Source organism: Ranitomeya variabilis, chromosome 5 (genome assembly GCF_051348905.1).
Source record: "Ranitomeya variabilis isolate aRanVar5 chromosome 5, aRanVar5.hap1, whole genome shotgun sequence".
NCBI lineage: Eukaryota > Metazoa > Chordata > Amphibia > Anura > Dendrobatidae > Ranitomeya > Ranitomeya variabilis.
In genome coordinates this window covers 344,815,771-344,837,608 of record NC_135236.1, presented here as the reverse complement: position 1 = coordinate 344,837,608, position 21,838 = coordinate 344,815,771, and the positions used below count along the sequence as shown (strand labels likewise).

The following is a 21,838-nucleotide window of genomic DNA, read 5'->3' as shown; positions in this document are numbered from 1 at the left end:
CGGACAGGTGAGGGATACAGTTGTTCTTTATTTTAGTTTTATTACAGGGGATGAGGGCTTCAATAGAAAGGCTGTTAGGTGAGTATAACTGTGTTTTTTATTTTTAAATAACAATGGAAAAGTGTGTTTTGTGTTACTTCAAATAAAGGACTTTATTATGTCTGTGTGTTAATTTTCAATATAACTATAGGATTTGTGTGGATAGGCATCTCATAGACACCTCTCCAACACTTACCCATGGGCTTGATGTCACTGGACAATACATAGGTTACATCACATCACCACAGGGCAAGTTGAAAGAGGCAGCCAAAGCTCCAGAATTGGCGCATGTTATATATGCGCTTTTTCTGGGGCAGCTGCAGGCTGCTATTTTTAGACTGTAGGGGCCAATATCCATGGCCCCTTACCTGCCTGCGAGTACCAGCCCCCAGCTGTCTGCTTTAGCTTAGCTAGTTGTCAAAAATGAAGGAGGGAACCCACACCGTTGTGTAAATTATTTATTTCGATCATTTTAAAAAACAGCACGAGGACCCCTCTATTCTTGATAACCAGTCTTGTTAAAGTGGACAGCTGACGTTTTCAGCCCGCAGCTGTCAGTTTTCATTGGCTGATTATCAAAAATACAGGGAACCCACATTATTTTTTTTTTAATTTATTTATGTATAGTGCAGCAGCAGCTGTTGAATACTCCTAACAGTCGCCGCCTGCTCTTGCTGTTATCAGTTGAATACTCAACAATGTATCCTGCTCACACTGCTCGCTGTGTAAACGGGGGACAATGATGTGAGCTGTCTTCAGCACACGGACCTGTGGAACAGCGCAAACAGTACCGCTGATTCCCAGGCACAGGTACATGTCACACTGATGACATACGGATGTCATCCATGTGTCAACAGTGTACACGTGTGTGGGACATTTTGCGTCCCATGCTGTTGTTAAAAAACGGACATGCCAGCGTGTTTTTCCCATGGACACACAGTCCCCGGAATCACACTGACATGTGTAAAGACCCATTCTACCTGTGTAAGTGTATCTGGTATGTGTGAAAACAGGTACAAGGACAGACTGATGTGTGAAAGAGCCCTAAGAGATAGGTGTCATTACCAGCACCTCTTGCAGCTTTCATCTCAAGGCAATTACACCTCTGCACTACTCCTCTCCCCTCAAATTGGCTGCCAATTCAGGACAACAGAAAAAGGTGTTTATAATGACACATAGATCTGCTCTGCACTACTCCATAGTAGGTGCAGAGATCACAGAGAAAGCAGGGCTGTGCATCATTACCTGTCTTAAAGGAGAAAGAATACACTAAGCTTCTCTAGGAGCATGTTTGTTGTTCTCCTGCATGAGACCTGCTTACAAAAAAGTAACCTTACACAGAGACAAATCTCTGTTAATGCCCACTTGATGTAAGTGAAAATTAGTGTCAATATTTTTCTGCTGCCTTTTTCATGCAGGGGGAAAAGTACAAAGCCCCAACATAAATATCTGCTCATACCACCTCAGTGGAAGGGACAATTAGAATCTAAACTTTACAAGCTAATATTTCTGCAACAAAAAATAAAATAAAAAAATGTTTAAGGGTATGTTCACACTGGGCGTTTTTGTTGCTTTTTTTCTTCAGCAAGACTTGATATCTTGGCAGGAAAGAAGCTGCGGGCAAAATCACATGTTTTGGTGCATTTTTGTTGCATTTCTTTCATGCGTTTTGGGGGGCTAACTTGTTCACCTTTGTACTTCCTGCAAAAGTACAAATTCAGCAATTTATTTTCCCCGTACAGTAAAATCACAGTGACAGGTCAAAATAGATAGATAGAATGGATGTATACCATATATACTCGAGTATAAGCCAACCTGAGTATAAGCCGAGGCACCTGCTTTTGCCACGGAAAACTGTGTAAGCTTATTGACTCGAGTATAAGCCGGGTATGCATTGTCCCCCTCTTCCCTGTCCTGCTATGTGTGTCTCCCCCTCATCCTGTCCTAGTATGTGGCTCCCTCTGTCCTGTCCTAGTATGTGTGGCTCCCCCTGTCCTGGTATGTGTGTCTCCCCCTGTCCCGCATTGCTCGGCTCCCCCGTCTCCCATAGCTCGGCTTCCCCCTTCCCTGGTTGTATGCATGACTCACATTGCCCCCCTCCCAGTTATGCTAACCCTCCTCGCATCTGCATCTCCATCCCTGCATCACCGTTGTCAGGCGGCTCTCTGTTATGGACCTGGTGGTTAGGAGCACCCGGAAAGACCTGATGAGTAAACTAGTAATCGGAACAAGCTCTGGGAAAGTGGGAACTCTGCTGACCGCAAACCCTACTCCTATCACACACACTAGAAATAGCCGTGGAGCGTACCTAACTCTCCCTAGACGCCTCTTCACAGCCTAAGAGCTAACTACCCCTAAAGATAGAAATAGAAGCCTAACCTTGCCTCAGAGAAATTCCCCAAAGGTAAAGGCAGCCCCCCACATATATTGACTGTGAGTTAGGAGGAAAGTCACAAACACAGGAATGAAACAGGTTTTAGCAAAGGAGGCCAGACTTCACTAAATAGTCAGAGGAAAGAAAAGGAAACTATGCGGTCAGCACAAAAACTACAAAAACCACGCAGAGTATGCAAAAAGACCTCCCACACCGACTCACGGTGTGGAGGTGCAACACTGCACCCCAGAGCTTCCAGCTAGCAAGGAAATATCATGATAGCAAGCTGGACTAGGACTAGAATTTAGCAGTACTAAGAAATATATTCAGGCAGCAGTAACAACAAATGAACTAGCAGGGACTTAGCTTCTGCTGGAGTAGACAGGTCCTCAGAGAAGTCCAAGAGAGATCTGAACCAATACTGAAACATTGACAGCTGGCATGAAGTAACGATCTGAGCAGAGTTAAATAGGGAAGCCAGCATAACAATAAACGAGGGCAGCTGAGAAAGCAAACCTTAGAGACCAGCAGTTCCGCTCAAAGTCACCAGAGGGAGTCCAAGAGCAGAACTAACCAAAGTACCATTCATGACCACAGGAGGGAGTCCGAGAAATGGAATTCACAACAGCTCTCCTCTCCTCTGCTCTGCTCAGCGGTCAGGTGGTATCGCTCATTAAGGTCATGAATATGCGCTCCACACCTGGGAATGGAGGCGCGTCTATATTCTTCACCTTAATGAGCGGTACCACGTGACCGCTCAGCACAGGAGAGGAGAGCTGCTGGCGCCATGACAATGGAGATGCAGGGACGGAGATGCAGCGATGGAGGGTGAGTATGATGTCCGCTCCCCCTCCCCCCACCAGCGTTCTGGACAATTGACTTGTGTATAAGCCGATGGGGGGCATTTTCAGCACAAAAAAAATTGTGCTGAAAATCTCAGCTTATACACGAGTACAGTATATACGGTATATACACTGTTAAAAAAAATAAAGGGAACACTAAAATCCCACATCTTAGATATCACTGAATGAAATATTCTAGTTGTAAATCTTTATTCATTATATAGTGGAATGTGTTGAGAACAGTAAAACCTAAAAATTATCAATGTAAATCACAACTAATATCCCACGGAGGTCTGGAGTTGGAATGATGCTCAAAATCAAAGTGGAAAATCAAATTGCAGGTTGATCCAACTTCAGTGGAAATGTCTCAAGACAAGGAAATGATGCTCAGCAGTGTGTGTGGCCTCCATGTGCCTGTATGACCTCCCTACAATGCTTGGGCATGCACCTGATGAGGCGGTAGATGGTCTCCTGAGGGATCTCCTCCCAGACCTGGACAAAAGCATCCGCCAGCTCCTAGACAGTCTGTGGTGCAACATGACGTTGGTGGATGGAGCGAGACATGATGTCCCAGGTGTGCTCAATCGGATTCAGGTCTGGGGAATGGGTGGGCCAGTCCATAGCTTCAATGCCTTCATCTTGCAGGAACTGCTGACACACTCCAGCCACATGAGGTTTGGCATTGTCCTGCATTAGGAGGAACCCAGGGCCAACTGCACCAGCATATGGTCTCACAAGGGGTCTGAGGATATCATCTCGGTACCTAATGGCAGTCAGGCTACCTCTGGCGAGCACATGGAGGGCTGCGCAGCCCACCAAGGAAATGCCACCCCACACCATTACAGACTCACAGCCAAACCGGTCATGCTTAAGGATGTTGCAGGCAGATCGCTCTCCATGGCATCTCCAGACTCTGTCACATGTGCTCAGTGTGAGCCTGCTTTCATCTGTGAAGAGCACAGGGCGCCAGCTGCTAATTTGCCAATCCTGGTGTTCTGTAGCAAATGCCAAGCGTCCTGCACGGTGTTGGGCTGTGAGCACAACCCCCATCTGTGGACGTCGGGCATTCAGACCATCCTCATGGAGTCTGTTTCATTTGTGCAGACACATGCACATTTGTGGCCTGCTGGAGGTCATTTTGCAGGGCTCTGGCAGTGCTCCTCCTGTTTCGCCTTGCACAAAGGCTGAGGTAGCGGTCCTGCTGCTGGGTTGTTGCCCTCCTACGGCCCCCTCCACATCTCCTGGTGTACTGGCCTGTCTACTGGTAGCGCCTCCAGCCTCTGGACACAGCAAACCTTCTTGCCACAGCTCGCATTGATGTGTCATCTTGGATGAGCTGCACTACCTGAGCCACTTGTGTTGATTGTAGAGTCCGTCTCATGCTACCACGAGTGTGAAAGCACAACCAACATTCAAAAGTGACCAAAACATCAGCCAGAAAGCATTGGTACTGAGATGTGGTCTGTGGTCCCTACCTGCAGGACCACTCCTTTATTGAGTGTGTCTTGATAATTGCCAATAATTTCCATCTGTTGTGTATTCCATTAGCACAACAGCATGTGAAATTGATTGTCAATCAGTGTTGCTTCCTAAGTGGACAGTTTGATTTCACAGAAGTGTCATTTACTTGGAGTTATATTCTGTTGTTTGTGTTCCCTTTATTTTTTGAGCAGTATATATATATATATATATATATATATATATATATATATATATATATATATATATATATATATATATATATATACTAGCTGTACTACCCGGCTTCGCCCGGGTTAATGACTGCTGTTAGCAAAATAGAATGTGTTAACAAAAATTTATTCTGCACACAAAAACCACAAAACAAATAGATAGAAATGTAATTATTAAAAGGCAAAAACTAATCTAATAGAAGCATTTCTTAACATACACTGTGTTCCAAATTATTAGGCAAATAATATTTCCTCATATTTTCTCTAAATTACCTATCTGAATTGCAGTCATTGTTATTTTCCAGTCATCTACTATTCTAGTATAATTGCAATGTTTTGGAAAAAACTGCCTATGAAAACAGTATCTTTTTAAAAAAAATAAACACTCAAAATGCATGTTCCAAATTATTATGCACAGCAGAGTTTTCAACCTTTTTTTTTTATTTTGAACAAAAAAATGGTCAATTGTGAAGTTATAAGCATTATCAGCTTATTACAAAATGAAATCAAACAGTTTTCAAGTGAAAACTTTATTCTAGGTGATGTTACATTTGCACGTAGGACCCCTTGTTCAAAAGAAGCTTCTGAACTCTCTCGTCCATTGAATTTGTCAGCTTTTGGATGGTTTCTGCTTTAACTGTTTTGCATGTGGACAGAATACCCTCCCAGAGCTGTTGCTTAGATGTGAACTGCCTCCCTCCATCATAGACACTCCTTTTGATGATGCTCCAGAGGTTCTCAATGGGGTTGAGGTCAGGGGAAGATGGTGGACACACCATAAGTTTGTCCTCTTTTATGCCCATAGCAGCCAGAGATGCAGATGTGTTTTTTGCACCATGAGATGGTGCATTATCATGCATGAAAATGATCTTGCTGGGGAAAGCACGGTTCTTCCTCTTGAACCATGGCAGGAAGTGTTGTTTTAGAAACTCCACATAGATTATGGAGTTCATCTTTACCCCTTCAGGGATCATAAAGGGGCCGACAATCTCTCTCCCCATGATTCCAGCCCAAAACATTACTCCACCTCCTCCTTGTTGGTGCCTTAGCCGTGTTTTCATGGGGTGTCCATCCTCCACTCCATCCATCTGGACCATCGAGCGTTGCACGGCACTCATCGGTGAACAAAACAGTTTGGAAGTCAGTCTTCATGTATTGTTTGGCCCACTGGAGCCATTTCTGCTTGTTGCAGTGGATAGAGGTGGTCGACAGGATGACTTACGCACAGCTGCAAACCTCTGAAGGACCCTGCATCTTGTTGTTCTGGGGACGTTGGAGGCACCAGCAGCTTCAAAAACTTGTCTGCTGCTATGACAAGGCATTTTTGCAGTTGCTCTTTTAACCTTACGCAATTGCCTGTTGGAAAGAGTCCTCAATTTTTCCTTATCAACACGCACATGTGTGTGCTGGGAATCAGCTACATACTTCTTGATTGTGCGATTATCACGATGAAGTGTCTTGGCAATGTTGATTGTAGTCATGCCTTGACCTAAATACTCCATAATTTGTTGCTTCTCAGCAGCTGACACATCCTTTTTCTTTCCCATTTTGGCAAAAAATGTAGGCTGCTTAATAATGTGGAACAGCCTTCTTAAGTAGTCTTGCCTTTATTTGGACACACCTGCCAAACTAATTTGCACATGTATCTGCAATTGCTTTCAGTGATATAAAGAGCCCTGACACACATCACCATCAATGAGTTTAAATGACAAACAAAAATATTCTAACCTTATCACTCCTAAACTCTATGTGCATAATAATTTGGAACACAGTGTATATTAGCTTTGTTATACTGAGAATGTCTTTGTTGCCTATATTAACCAATCAGAGCTCAGATTAATTAACTGTAGCAAAATAGAAGCTGAGCTGTGATTGGTTGCTATTGGCAGCCTGATAAATCCCCAGCCAACAGGAAGCCCTCCCCCCTGGCAGTATATATTAGCTCACACATACACATAATAGACAGGTTATGTGACTGACAGCTGCCGTATTTCCTATATGGTACATTTGTTGCTCTTGTAGTTTGTCTGCTTATTAATCAGATTTTTATTTTTGAAGGATAATACCAGACTTCTGTGTGTTTTAGGGCGAGTTTCATGTGTCAAGTTGTGTGTGTTGAGTTGCATGTGGCGACATGCGTGTAGCGACTTTTGTGAGATGAGTTTTGTGTGGTGACATGCGTGTAGCAACTTTTTGTGTGTCGAGTTGCATGGGACAGGTTAGTGTAGCAAGTTGTGTGCAGCAAGATTTGTGCATGGCGAGTTTTGCGCGTGGCGAGTTTTATGTGTGGTGCGTTTTGAGTATGTGCAAGTTTTGTGTGAGGCAACTTTTGCATGTGGTGCAACTTTTGTACATGTGGCAATTTTTCTGTGTGTGCAAGTTTTGCATAAGGTGAGTTTTCCATGAGGTGAGTTTTGCACGTGTGGCGAGTTTTGCGTGAGCCCAGTTTTGCATATGGCGAGTTTTGCATGTAGTGAGTTTTGCGCGTGGCGGGTGACTTTTGTGTTTCGACTTTTATGTGGCGAGGTTGGTGTGTGTGTGGTGAAATGTGTGCTGAGGGTGGTATATGTGTTCAAGCACGTGGTAGTGTGTGGCGCATTTTGTGTGTGTGTTCATATCCCCGTGTGTGGTGAGTATCCCATGTCGGGGCCCCACCTTAGCAACTGTACGGTATATACTCTTTGGCGCCATCGCTCTCATTCTTTAAGTCCCCATTGTTCACATCTGGCAGCTGTCAATTTTCCTCCAACACTTTTCCCTTCACTTTTTCCCCATTATGTAGATAGGGGCAAAATTGTTTGGTGAATTGGAATGCGCGGGGTTAAAATTTCACCTCACAACATAGCCTATGACGCTCTCGGGGTCCAGACGTGTGACTGTGCAAAATTTTGTGGCTGTAGCTGCGACGGTGCAGATGCCAATCCCAGACATACACACATACATACATACACACATTTAGCTTTATATATTAGATATACCTCTATGTAATCTCCTGTATATAGTATATACCTGTGTGTCATCTCACCTATATATAGTATATATCTGTGTGTCATCTCCTCCTGTATATAGTATATACCTGTATGTCATATCCTCCTATACATAGCATATACCTGTATGTCATCTCCTCCTGTATATACTATTTACCTGTAGGTAATCTGTTCCTGTATATAGTATATACCTGTGTGTCATCTCCTCCTGTATATAGTATATACCTGTATGTCATCTCCTCCTGTATGTAGTATGTACCTGTATGTCATCTCCTCCTCTATATAGTATATACCTGTGTGTCATCTCTCCTGTATATAGTATATATATGTGTGTCATTTCCTCCTGTATATAGTATATACCTGTGTGTCATCTCCCCTGTAAATAGTATATACCTGTATGTCATCTCCTCCTGTATATAGTATATATCTGTATGTCATCTCCTCCTGTATTAGACCTCGTTCACACGTTATTTGGTCAGTATTTTTACCTCAGTATTTGTAAGCTAAATTGGCAGCCTGATAAATCCCCAGCCTACAGGAAGCCCACCCCCTGGCAGTATATATTAGCTCACACATACACATAATAGACTGGTCATGTGACTGACAGCTGCCGGATTCCTATATGGTACATTTGTTGCTCTTGTAGTTTGTCTGCTTATTAATCAGATTTTTATTTTTGAAGGATAATACCAGACTTGTGTGTGTTTTAGGGCGAGTTTCGTGTGTCAAGTTGTGTGTGTTGAGTTGCGTGTGGCGACATGCATGTAGCGACTTTTGTGAGATGAGTTTTGTGTGGCGACATGCGTGTAGCAACTTTTTGTGTGTCGAGTTGCATGTGACAGGTTAGTGTAGCAAGTTGTGTGCAGCAAGATTTGCGCATGGCGAGTTTTGCGCGTGGCGAGTTTTATGTGTGGTGCCTTTTGAGTATGTGCAAGTTTTGTGTGAGGCAACTTTTGCATGTGTTGCAACTTTTGTGCATGTGGCAATTTTTCCGCGTGTGCAAGTTTTGCGTGTGGCGAGTTTTCCATGTGGCGAGTTTTGCACGTGTGGCGAGTTTTGCATGTGGAGCGTTTTGCGCGTGGCGAGTTTTGAGCGGCGACTTTTGTGTTTCGCCTTTGATGTGGCGAGGTTGGTGTATGTGTGGGGAAATGTGCGCTGACGGTGGTATATGTGTTCGAGCACGTGGTAGTGTGTGGCGCATTTTGTGTGTGTGTTCATATCCCCGTGGTGGTGTGGTGATTATCCCATGTTGGGGCCCCATCTTAGCAACTGTACAGTATATACTCTTTGGCGCCATCACTGTCATTCTTTAAGTCCCCCTTGTTCACATCTGGCAGCTGTTAATTTGCCTCCAACACTTTTCCTTTCATTTTTTCCCCATTATGTAGATAGGGGCAAAATTGTTTGGTGAATTGGAAAGCGCGGGGTTAAAATTTCACCTCACAACATAGCTTTGACTCTCTCGGAGTCCAGACGTGTGACTGTGCAAAATTTTGTGCCTGTAGCTGCGACGCCTCCAACACTTTTCCTTTCACTTTTTCCCCATCATGTAGATAGGGGCAAAATTGTTTGGTGAATTGGAAAGCGCGGGGTTAAAATTTCACCTCACAACATAGCCTATGACGCTCTCGTGGTCCAGACGTGTGACTGTGCAAAATTTTGTGGCTGTAGCTGCGACGGTTCAGATGCCAATCCCGGACATACACACACACACACATACATACATACACACATACACACATTCAGCTTTATATATTAGATATATATATATATATATATATATATACATACACACATATATATATATATATATATATATATATATATATATATATATATATATATATATATAGCCAGCAATCCATCTCTCGCTGACAGTACAATCACAGCAGGAACAGACTGGATAGATGGATTGCGTACAGTGTATACCCATAGAATATGTAGATGTCAGTGACATACAATTAGTACAGTGTGTGTGCAGCTTTTTGTACATGTATTTAATTATTAAAATTAAAAAAAAAAAAAAAAAGTGTGTGCTCCCGTGTTATTTTCTTAACCAGCAGAGGGAAAGCAGACGGCTGGGGGCACATGTTTATAGCCTGGGAAGGAGGTAATACCCCTGGAGCAGGCTATTAATATCAGCTCACAGCTGTATACTTGGCCTTTACTGGCTATTAAAATGGCGGACCCCAAAAACAAACAACTTAGGGTCCCCCTTTAATTAATAACCAGCAAAGGCTATGCAGACAACTGTGGACTGATATTAATAGCCTAGGAAGGGGCCATGGATACTGCCCCTCCAGGCTGAAAACATCAGCTCTCAGCCACCCCAGAAAAGGAGCATGTCTAAGATGTGCGAATTCTGGCACTTAGCTTTTCTCTTCCCACTTTCCCTGTAGTGGTGGCAAGTGGGGTGATAGTTGGGGGGGAAGTTGATGTCACCTTTGTATTGTTGGGTGACATTAAGCCCCAAGGTTAGCAATGGAGAGGCGTCAATAAGACGCCCCCATTACTAACCCCATAGTCATTGTATAAAATCACACATACCGAGAATAAAGTCCTTTGGGTGAAAAACACTGCAAAGAAAACGTTAAAAAATGCTGAAAAGCAGTGACATGCTCTATGTAAAAAAAAAAAAAATGCAACAAAGCACAAAATCCTGATGACAAAAAATCAATGTGGGCATGAGATTTCTGAAATCTCAATAGATTTGCTGGTACAGTAAAAATCAGCTGAAAATTAGCAGAAAAATAAGCCGCAAAGACACCCAGTGTGAACATACACTAATTCAGCTTTGCAGTCATTATTCCATGATGTGGTCAGTTGAACAAGTTAAAAATGATGAAAGTTCCCCTTTAAACACATTGTCACCAAAACAGTGTACCGCTTGTGCTTTTGCAAATTGCCTAAATCTTTCAGTTATTGGTGCATGATCATCATTTAAATACCTTTATGATCATTTTTTCACAAATGCATTTTTAGTCACTGCCAGTCTTATATTTCTAAACTAGAAAAGGATGTCAACATTATTGTTTAATTGTAAAAAGTAAAACAAAAACCTTACCTCTCTCCATTCCTTGTTTCCAATACCTTGTGTATACAATACACATACTGCAACAGGATAAAAAAGAAAATAGTTTATTAACCTCAGTATATTATGAGACAAGTAAATAGTAATATTTCCAAATCTCCTGTTTATAATAAAGATAATACTAAAAATGCCATGCAATATGATTTATCACTGTAACATAAAATACTGCTAGTTAATACTGAACGGCAGCCCTGATGCTACAAATGGCCATTGCTGATCTCACTTCCAGTTATCTCTGGCTGTTGTTCCGCTGATATACACGGTCATTACCTTCACATGTTCTTGCTGTAAGGTAATTTGTTTTCCTTACTCCATTCACATACTGTAGAACTAGGATGAAATCTAGTGAGTCACTACCTACCTCAGCTCTGGCCTAGAAAACTAGACTATCCTGTCAGCTGTAATTTGGCCTGCTGTGTGAGCTACAATAGTTGAGCACTGCGACAAATGTTTCCTTTTTTGAACATTGGAAATGTCAAGCTTTGCTTAAAGGTCACAGTGACGAAAATGTTTAATTGTACTGGTAGAACCCCTAACAAAGTATGCCCAACATTTAACACTTTACTTGAAATATCAGATCTGTATTTACACACTTATATTAATGGAGCTTGTAAATACTATGGGACAGGGGCACAAGTCAGAATTCACTAAGTATGTGGTTAAAATGCAGTGACAACTAAAATTGATTTTATGTTACAAGGCTGCAGGATTACAGTATGTTTAGAAAAAAAAAAAACTAGAAAACAAGCCAAATTCTACTTCTAGTAAAAAGTAATCATGCAACTTAAGGGGGTATTCTGCCATTTTGCTATGGTATGCCATTGCTTTATGATTAAGCTGGCAGGTTCGCTTTAAGAATTTTCTACCATCGACCTGTATGTCAATAGCGGCTCTTAATACTGTGCATAATCATGGTAACAGACAACAAGTCTCTTGTTTTACATGCACATTTCACAAAACTAAGCACATAAAACCTGCACAGTGTGATCAACAAATTTTACATAATTTAACAGTTCAAGAAAATATAACAAACTTTTAAGATATAATGTCAGAAAAATCTGCTTCTTAATACATTTACGGGGCACTTATTTCTTCCTACCTTCCCTTTGTACTCAATATTCACTCAGAAAAATAACTAGAATTCATCTTGCTCTTAACAAGATAGACTGCCTGCTCACTGAAGGATCAGATTACAGCTGCTAGCTGGATACGATGTTCAGTAATGTTCTCTACACTACTGCATCTCTGTGTGCTGAGTATTGCAAACATTATAGCGGGAAGTCTCCATCCACTAGCTCGCAGACATATGAAAGGTAGAAAAAGGACGGTAAAAGAGTTTACAAATGAAAGCTAAAAAGTCAAAAGTAAATGTTCATGGTCTCAAATTTAATAGGTAAAACCAATTGAATAAGCAAAAATGAATGGTTCTAATTAGCCAGAAGCATTGAAAATGGGATGGATCAAGGGAACTATATGGCAAAATGACAAGTATTGATTAGTCTTTCAATAATAGTTTTTACCTTGAGCTGCAATCAATGTGATAAACAGCATATTAAAAATATTAATTATATAAAAATAAAATTACCCACATTTTTCCATTCACTGCATGATAAATATCATATTATTTATTGCTTGGTGAATATTGTAAAGTTAACAGGGGCGAATTCCTGATTTTTCATCTCCCATCTCCTACCCCCAAAAAAGAATAAAAGTCAATCAAAAAGACATGTACACCAAAATGGTATCAATAAGAACTACAGCTCATTCTGCCTAAAACAAATAATCACAGATCGAACAAAAAAAAGCATGGGCTATGGGAATACTGTGAGAAAAAGTACAGTTTTATTTTTCCTAAAGTATTAATTTTTTTTAAATACACTCCATAATAGTGAGGTGACAACCCCTGGATGTTTGGGTCCAGCTGAACATTTAACAAAAGTTCAGTTGGGGTACCAGAAAAGAGCCCAAACCCGGACCCAATTCAGATGAAAGGAGGGCCTGAACATCCGTTGTTTGCCACATTGTCATCTGCATGACAGCATGGCAAACACTGCCTCCGATCAGCGGTAACATTATTACCGTCAGTCATAGAGCTGCGTGAGCCAGCAGCTGTGACCAGCGGTAAAAAGTTTTCTGCCAGTCATAGAGGCGTGAGTGCTAATCCCATCAGCCTAAACCTGCTGTTGCTGATAACAGCGAGAGCAGGTGCCATTGAAGGAGTATTACCAAGCCGGCGATATAAATAAATTTTTATCATCCCAGCTTACAATGAAGTGTGGGAATGAAGACTAGACAAATCTGGCTACCATATATTAACAGCTCGGCATTACATTGATTCGGTGGTGGAACTAGTGGTATGGAAATTTATACAGTATCCCAGTAAATACTTTTTAGCACGACAACGCTGTGCAATGTATGACTGTGAAGACTGTGTAAGCAGTCTGTTTTGAAAATGTTGTTTCCATTTTTCATTATTTGCATATAAATAATATATCTATCCTGTGAATTCCAGAATTCCACAACTTTTCCTTCATGGCGTTGCATCCTCAATGTTGAGGAGTGTAGCAGCTATCAGATAACAGCTGTATGTGTTTCTCTATAAGTTGTTTGTATATTCTCCCCATAATTCTTCCTTGCACTTTGGTTTCCTCCCACTACATCGGGTTCCTCCCACATTCCAAAGACATACTGATAGGGAATTTAGATTGTGAGTCCCAATGGGTACAGTGATGCTGGTTTGTAAAGCTGTAAAGCGCTGTGGTAATAGTACTATGTAAGCAAATAATATACATGTAAGTTTAATGTATGTAAAGAATTTATGATGCTGCTACTACAATGCATATTAGATAGTCTGCTGTGTATCCAACCTGTGTGCACAACCCCTAAGGATATATAATGGACTCTTTTTCCTGGATTACTAATTGCCATAACTGGTTATGGTACTGAGTATTCTCAGTAACAATGAGTAGGCGGACAGTCAATTTAGCAATACAGAAAACATTCAAAGATGGCTAAATAATGACTTTGGGCTTTTTAAGCATTATTGTGCAGGGAAAGGGATAGCACTTGGGATTCTGAAAATAACTGCTTTAGGTAACGCTAGTTTGGAATAAATTTAAAAAAAAATCATACAGATGCTTATAAGCAATTAAACTAATGACTGCTACATTGGAAACTAAATATTTAGAATACACTTGTGTGCTGTCAAGTTATAAGTGGAGAAAAACATTTTTAATATAGTTGCCCAACATATTTAATCTTGTAGCCCAACAATTATGCACAAACACAATATATAAAAAGATGTAAAAGAATGCAAAAGTCAATTCATATACAGCAGGGCTAAAAACAAAAAATACTGTAATCTTCAGGCAGAAGAAAACTGTGACATGTTGTTGTTTGCAGGAGAGTGACAAAGTAGTGGCTCACAAATAAGAAAGGCAGTTATAGTTGTATGTATCGCCTGACAATCAAAGGTCTAAAGCAAGCTCAATAAACCTATTTAACAATGAGAATGAAAATACATCGCATGTCACATTACCTACGTAACCAGTGTCTCACTTTAGTGTCATAAAATAGAAAATGTAGGCACTATACCTTCTGCTTGAAAGAAAATAACACTGGTCAACAGCATTTTTGGTGCCAAAGATATTTCATCGAATTTAGGGTATTTTTGGGGTGCTGATTCTGAATATGTCATCAGTTTTGCCAGATTGGCTCAAGTTTTTGAGATTTTTGGTATCTTATTTATAGCACTTGTTGGTAAATGCGACGCATCATCTCATTAATTTCTTTGGATTAGTACTTGAACTGAGCAGTTCTCAATATAGTTTTGTGTTAATTAGTGTTCTAAAAGTTTGTTCATAGCTTGATTTTTGCACTAACTTTATGTTGTTGTCTGTTTTCCAGTGAAAAGCATGAACTCATCAAGAAGAAGTTGTCTTAACGATCCAGACTCATTCTGTTACATTTGTGGTGAATACACACTGCCAAAACATAGAAGAAACATAACAGACTTCGTAAAAAAAGTGTATTTTGCCTATTTTGGGGTTATGCTTGGGGACCAAGACAAGTTTTGGGCACCACACATAGTGTGCAAAGCATGTATCGAATTATTACGAAAATGGAGCAAAGGACAAAGAAAAAGCTTCAAATTTGGTGTTCCAATGGTGTGGAGAGAGCCAAAAAATCATCATGATGACTGTTATTTATGGTAAACACAGGTACAGGCACATCTTCACAATGAGGGACAGGCCTTCTTGCAGATTCCATGTTACTCCCATTTTCCTTTCTTATGCTTATTGAATCCTTGCACTTGCACTGCACAGAAATAACAGTCATCATGATGATTTTTTGGCTCTCTCCACACCATTGGAACACCAAATTTGAAGCTTTTTCTTTGTCCTTTGCTCCATTTTCGTAATAATTCGATACATGCTTTGCACACTATGTGTGGTGCCCAAAACTTGTCTTGGTCCCCAAGCATAACCCCAAAATAGGCAAAATACACTTTTTTTACGAAGTCTGTTATGTTTCTTCTATGTTTTGGCAGTGTGTATTCACCACAAATGTAACAGAATGAGTCTGGATCGTTAAGACAACTTCTTCTTGATGAGTTCATGCTTTTCACTGGAAAACAGACAACAACATAAAGTTAGTGCAAAAATCAAGCTATGAACAAACTTTTAGAACACTAATTAACACAAAACTATATTGAGAACTGCTCAGTTCAAGTACTAATCCAAAGAAATTAATGAGATGATGCGTCCATTTACCAACAAGTGCTATAAATAAGATACCAAAAATCTCAAAAACTTGAGCCAATCTGGCAAAACTGATAGCATATTCAGAATCAGCACCCCAAAAATACCCCAAATTCATTAAAATATTTTGGACACCAGAAAATTTTTTTTTTTTTGTTGACCTGTGTAATATGACAGAGGGGTTGACAACAGTACAGATCCTCTTCCAACCCATTTTACATAGGTCAGGCAGCTACAGCGGGTGAAAAAAATATTGAACACATAACCAATTTTCTAAGTAAATATATTTTTAAAGGCACTACAGTACTGATATGAAATTTTCACCAGATGTTGGTAACAACCCATGCAAACCACACAGGCAAAGATATCAAACCACAGATGTCCATAAATTAAGAAATGTGTAATAATGAGAAATGACACAGGGCAAAAGTATGGAACATATGAAGAAAAAGAGTTGCAAAAAGTCATGGAAAGTCATTACACCAGCTGAAATCTATCACTTATTAGAAAGCAATCCTGCTACTTAATGAAAAATAATATCAGGTGATTCAACTGATGGTCTATAAAAAGTGTCTAGTTATAATAATGGATAATTATTAAGATACCAAACAAAAAACATCTCATGATAGGTAAAACCTGTGAGCTGTCTCAAGACCTTTGTAAACTTATTGTTGCAAAACATACTGATGGCACCGATTACAGAAAAATTTCGAAACTACTGAAGATTCCAATGAGCTCTGTTGTGACCATAATTTGGAAGTGGAAAGAACATCATTTCACAATAAATCGGCCATGACCATGTGCTGCCCGCAAGATTTCAGACAGAGGAGTGAAAAGAATTATCAGACGAATTGTCTAAGAACCAAGGGACACCTGTGGAGAGCTACAGAAAAACCTGGAATCAGTTAGTACAATTATTTAAAAGAAAACAATAAGTAATGCACTGAATCTCCATGGCCTGTATGCATGCTCACCACAATGGACTCCATTGCTGACATTGCTGAACATAAAGCATGTACAAGAACCTTTAAAGTTTACTCAACATTTAGACAAGACTGTGAAATACTGGGAGAATATAGTGTGGTCAGAAGAGACCAAAATTTAACTATTTAGATGTCATAATACACACCATATTGAGAGGCCAAAAGGCACTACATATCACCCCAAGGAAACTCACTATTGGTTTCAGAGGAAGAAAATAAAGCTGAAAGAATGACCCAGCCAATAACCTGACTTGTATCCAACAGTTTATGGGAGGAACTAAAGCTCAGAGATCATTGAAGGAGCCAATGGAACGTTAAAAATTTAAAAAGTGTTTGCGTAGAAGAATGAACCAAAATCACATCTAAGCAATGAATGTGACTAGTTTCTCCATACAGGAGGAGTCTTGAAGTTTTAAACACCAACAGAGGCATTTGTACAAAGTACGAATTAAATTTCAATAAGCGGTACTTAATTTATGAATAATAATAATAATAATAATAATAATAATAATAATAATTTTATTTATATAGCGCCAACATATTCCGCAGCGCTTTACAACTTATAGAGGGGACTTATACAGACAATAGACATTACAGCATAATGAACATCTATGGTTTGATTTCTTTGCCTGCGTGGATTGGATGGGTACCGACATCTGGTGAGAATTTCTTGTTAATTGCACGTTTAGAAAAATATCTACTTTGAAAATTGTTAACATGTTCAATACTTATTTCACTTACTGTACAGTTTGTACAGAGATGGAGGTCTATGACTAACAGCCTATCTAAGGATACAAAGGGGATAGGAATGTTTTCTAGTACGCATATTTGGTATTTTTTTAATGGATTCTTATCTTGAAGACAGAGTACTACATCACATATATTCTTATTTTAAAGTGTGTTGTCTAAAACTAAAATTAAAACATGAATACAGTGGCATGTAAAAGTTTGGACACCCCTGGTCAAAATAATTGTTATTGTAAACAGCTAAGCGATTTGAAGATGAAATGATGTCTAAAAGGGCTAAAGTTAAAGATGAGACATTTCCTTTGTATTTTAGGAAGAAATACAGTACAGACCAAAAGTTTGGACACACCTTCTCATTTAAAGATTTTTCTGTATTTTCATGACTATGAAAATTGTAAATTCACACTGAAGGCATCAAAACTATGAATTAACACATGTGGAATTATATACTTAACAAAAAAGTGTGAAACAACTGAAAATATGTCTTATATTCTAGGTTTTTCAAAGTAGCCATCTTTTGCTTTGATGACTGCTTTGCACACTCTTGGCATTCTCTTGATGAGCTTCAAGATGTAGCCACCGGAAATGGTTTTCACTTCACAGGTGCTCCGTCAGGTTTAATAAGTGGGATTTCTTGCCTTATAAATGGGGTTGGGACCATCAGTTGTATTGAGCAGAAGTCTGGTGGATACACAGCTGATAGTCCTACTGAATAGACTGTTAGAATTTGTATTATGGCAAGAAAAAAGCAGCTAAGTAAAGAAAAACGAGTGGCCATCATTACTTTTAAGTAATGAAGGTCAGTCAATCCGAAAAATTGGGAAAACTTTGAAAGTGTCCCCAAGTGCAGTTGCAAAAACCCATCAAGCGCTACAAAGAAACTGGTTCACATGAGGACCGCCCCGGGAAAGGAAGACCAAGAGTCACCTCTGCTTCTGAGGATGTTTATCCGAGTCACCATTTCCGGTGACTACCTCTTGAAGCTCATCAAGAGAATGCCAAGAGTGTGCAAAGCAGTCATCAAAGCCAAAGGTGGCTACTTTGAAGAACCTAGCATATAAGACATATTTTCAGTTGTTTCACACTTTTTTGTTAAGTATATAATTCCACATGTGTTAATTCATAGTTTTGATGCCTTCAGTGTGAATTTACAATTTTCATAGTCATGAAGATACAGAAAATCTTTAAATGAGAAGGTGTGTCCAAACTTTTGGTCTGTACTGTATATGAAAAAAAATGGAACCCTGGAGGTCAAGATAAGGTCTGGAAAACCAAGCAAAATTTCAGCAAGAGGGGCTCATAGGATTGCTAGAACCCCACTTGACTGCAAAAGACCTTCAAAAAGATTTAGCACAGTCTAGAGTTGTGGTACATTGTTTTACTGTTCAGAGACACCAGCACAAATATAGCCTTCATGGAATAGTTGTGAGAAGAAAACCTTTCCTGCATCTACACCATAAACTGCAGCATCAGACGTATGCAAAAGAACATCTAAACAAGCCTAATGCATTTTGGAAACAAGTCCTGTGGAGCAAAGAGGCTAAAACGGAACTCTTTGGTCACAATGATCAAAGTTATGTGTGGAGAAAAAAAGTGTACAGAATTTCAGGAAAAAAACATTGTGCCAACCAATAAGCATAGGGGTGGATCAATCATGCTTTAAGGTTGTGTTGCAGCCAATGACACAGGGAACATTTCACGGGTAGAGTGAAGAATGGATTCAATTAAATTTCAACAAATTCTTGATACAAACATAACACCATCTATAAAAAAAAAGCTGAAGTAGAAAATAGGATGGCTTCTACAAATGGATAATGATCCTAAACACATGTAAAAATCCACAATAAACTACCTCAAAAGATACAAGCTGGTTTTTTTTTACAATGGCCCTCACAGTCTTCTGATCTGAACATCAATGAAAATCTGTGGCTAAACCTCAAAATAGCGGTGCACGCAAGATGGCCCAGGAGTCTCACAGAACTGGAAGAATTTTCCAAGGAAGAATGGATGAAAAACTCCTCAAACAAGAATTGAAAGACTCTTGACTTGCTACAAAAAGTCTTTACAAGCTGTGATACCTGCAAAAGGGGGTGCTACTAGGTACTAACCATGATGCAGGGTGTCCAAACTCTTTGCACTGGCCCATTTTGCAATTTTTTAAATAAAAAAAATAACTTTTTTCCCCCCTATAATACAAAGTAAATGTGTCATCATTAACTTTAGGCCTTTAACAGGTTATTTCATCTTCAACTTAACAATAACAGTAATTTTGACCAGGGGAGCCCAAACTTTCACATGCCACTCTATATGGAGAGAAGATATCAATTTACTAAACTAATCTTTACCAGAGAAAAGTTCTATAGAATAGACAAGTTAACCATAACATAATTCCAGAGATGATGCGGTTTATCATTTTCTTAGCTATTAATTAATGTACATGCTCATATTGGTTTAATACACAAAATAATAGTTTCCTTTATTATTGAAAACAATACTTTAGTACAGTTATCAAAAGTTTACAAATGAAATGTTTACACAGTACACACGCACCACAAATTCAATATTAAAAGTATTAATACGTACCATTTTTGGTAATGATGTTAACTTGTAATGTTCCCAAAACATTGTGACCTTCACAACACCACAAAAGCTGGCAAGCAATTATTTGGGTTGGTCCTCTGATTATTGGCAAAGGCAAAAAAACGGCGGTAAACACCATTGCTAACAAGCTAATGAATAAGGGGAACATTGCGAATCAAAACAACGTTGCTCAAATTCATTGGCTCGTTGGCAATGCCATCAGCCATGTTTCAGTAGGTCAAGAATGTAAAAAGAGATGATATCCTTGAATAGTGAACTTTGATGTTATTTATGACATAATAAACGCTAAGCAATCAGGCTATCCATAAGCTTAAGGCTATGTGCACACGTCAGGATTTCTAGCAGAAATTTTCCTGACAAAAACCGGACATTTCTGACAGAAATCCGCATGTGTTTTTTTCACGTTTTTTTTCATGCGTTTTTGACGCGTTTATTTTGTGTTTTTTGTGCAATTTTTTCCAAATGCATAGAATTGCGTGAAAAAAGCGGAAAATCCGCAAAATTAATGAACATGCTGCTTTTTTTACCGCGATGCGTTTTTTTCGCAGAAAAAAACGCACCATGTGCACAAAACATGCAGAATGCATTCTAAATGATAGGATGCATAATGTATGTGTTTTTAATTAGTTTTTATAGCGTTTTTATCGCAAAAAAACGCGAAAAAACCTTAACATGTGCACATACCCTCAGAATTAAAATACGAAATCCTGAAAATTGTGTGCATCGTATTTAATGGTAATCTGTCAGTAGGATTAACCCTCCTAAACTGTCTACATGGGCATATCGGTAATACGAAGCTGAATAAAATGACACCATGATATCTGTGATCCAATGTCTTACTCCAGAGATATCCATGTTTTTCTTATATGTAAAGGCTGTTCCAGGCCACGGGCATCGGTGAACTGATGAACTGTTCATTTTTCTCACATCAGTTTATTCCGCTTCCTATGACCTGCATGCCCATATTGACGACTCTTGAGAATTTATCCTTACAGATTTCCTTTTAGGATAGCTTTGACAAACAAATAAACACTGAGCTAATTAAACTAGTTTAATAGGGAGCACAATGCAATGAAGTGACATGTCTGGTAGAAATTGGACATCAATTTTGGCAGTGCTGGAAAAATAATTGAAAGAACTGTATATTTCTGTATTATATTTTGGTGACTGTTAGTTACAGAACATAATCTTTAATTAGTTTTGTGAATTAAATCCCATGATTTTTTTTTACAAATAATCATGAGAATATAGGTTTACAGTGAAAAGAAATAATAGATGTTTAGTCATGAACTTAAAATGTAGGCCTCGGTCTGGAATGCTGCCTCATATCAATACATTGAAATCAAGACATAACTGCTGAAATATTGGCAAAGAATTCATTAGAAATACTACACACTATACAAACAGTGACATTAGTAAAATATGCCTGCAGTAATGATTCTCATCTGGCGAAAGTTATGACAAAAAGATACATTATTTTTCATTCTCTCTAGGTTTATTCAAAGATTAAATATGTATTGCAAACAAAATACAAATACCTGGATGAAATTATGTTATACAAATCATTTGTGAGTATTTAAAGAGGATTCCTAACATAAAATAAAACTTGTAAAAATGGAAAAGCATTTACCAGAGATGTGCTGCTGACTGAGAAAAGCAAAGAGATACTAAAAGAATGGAGGAGACTGAAAGGTGTCCAAAATGTATGGCAGGAGATCTGGGG

General features: G+C 39.3%; 1 protein-coding gene across 1 annotated transcript in view; it reads right to left on the bottom strand.

Moving 5' to 3' along the window:
• CPNE8 (copine 8) overlaps positions 1–21,838 on the bottom strand; it is a 453,180-nt gene that overhangs the window by 295,894 nt on the left and 135,448 nt on the right. The window contains exon 3 of the mRNA XM_077264830.1: positions 10,998–11,044. Coding sequence (XP_077120945.1) covers positions 10,998–11,044 — 47 coding nt within the window. The remainder of the gene's footprint in view (positions 1–10,997; positions 11,045–21,838) is intronic.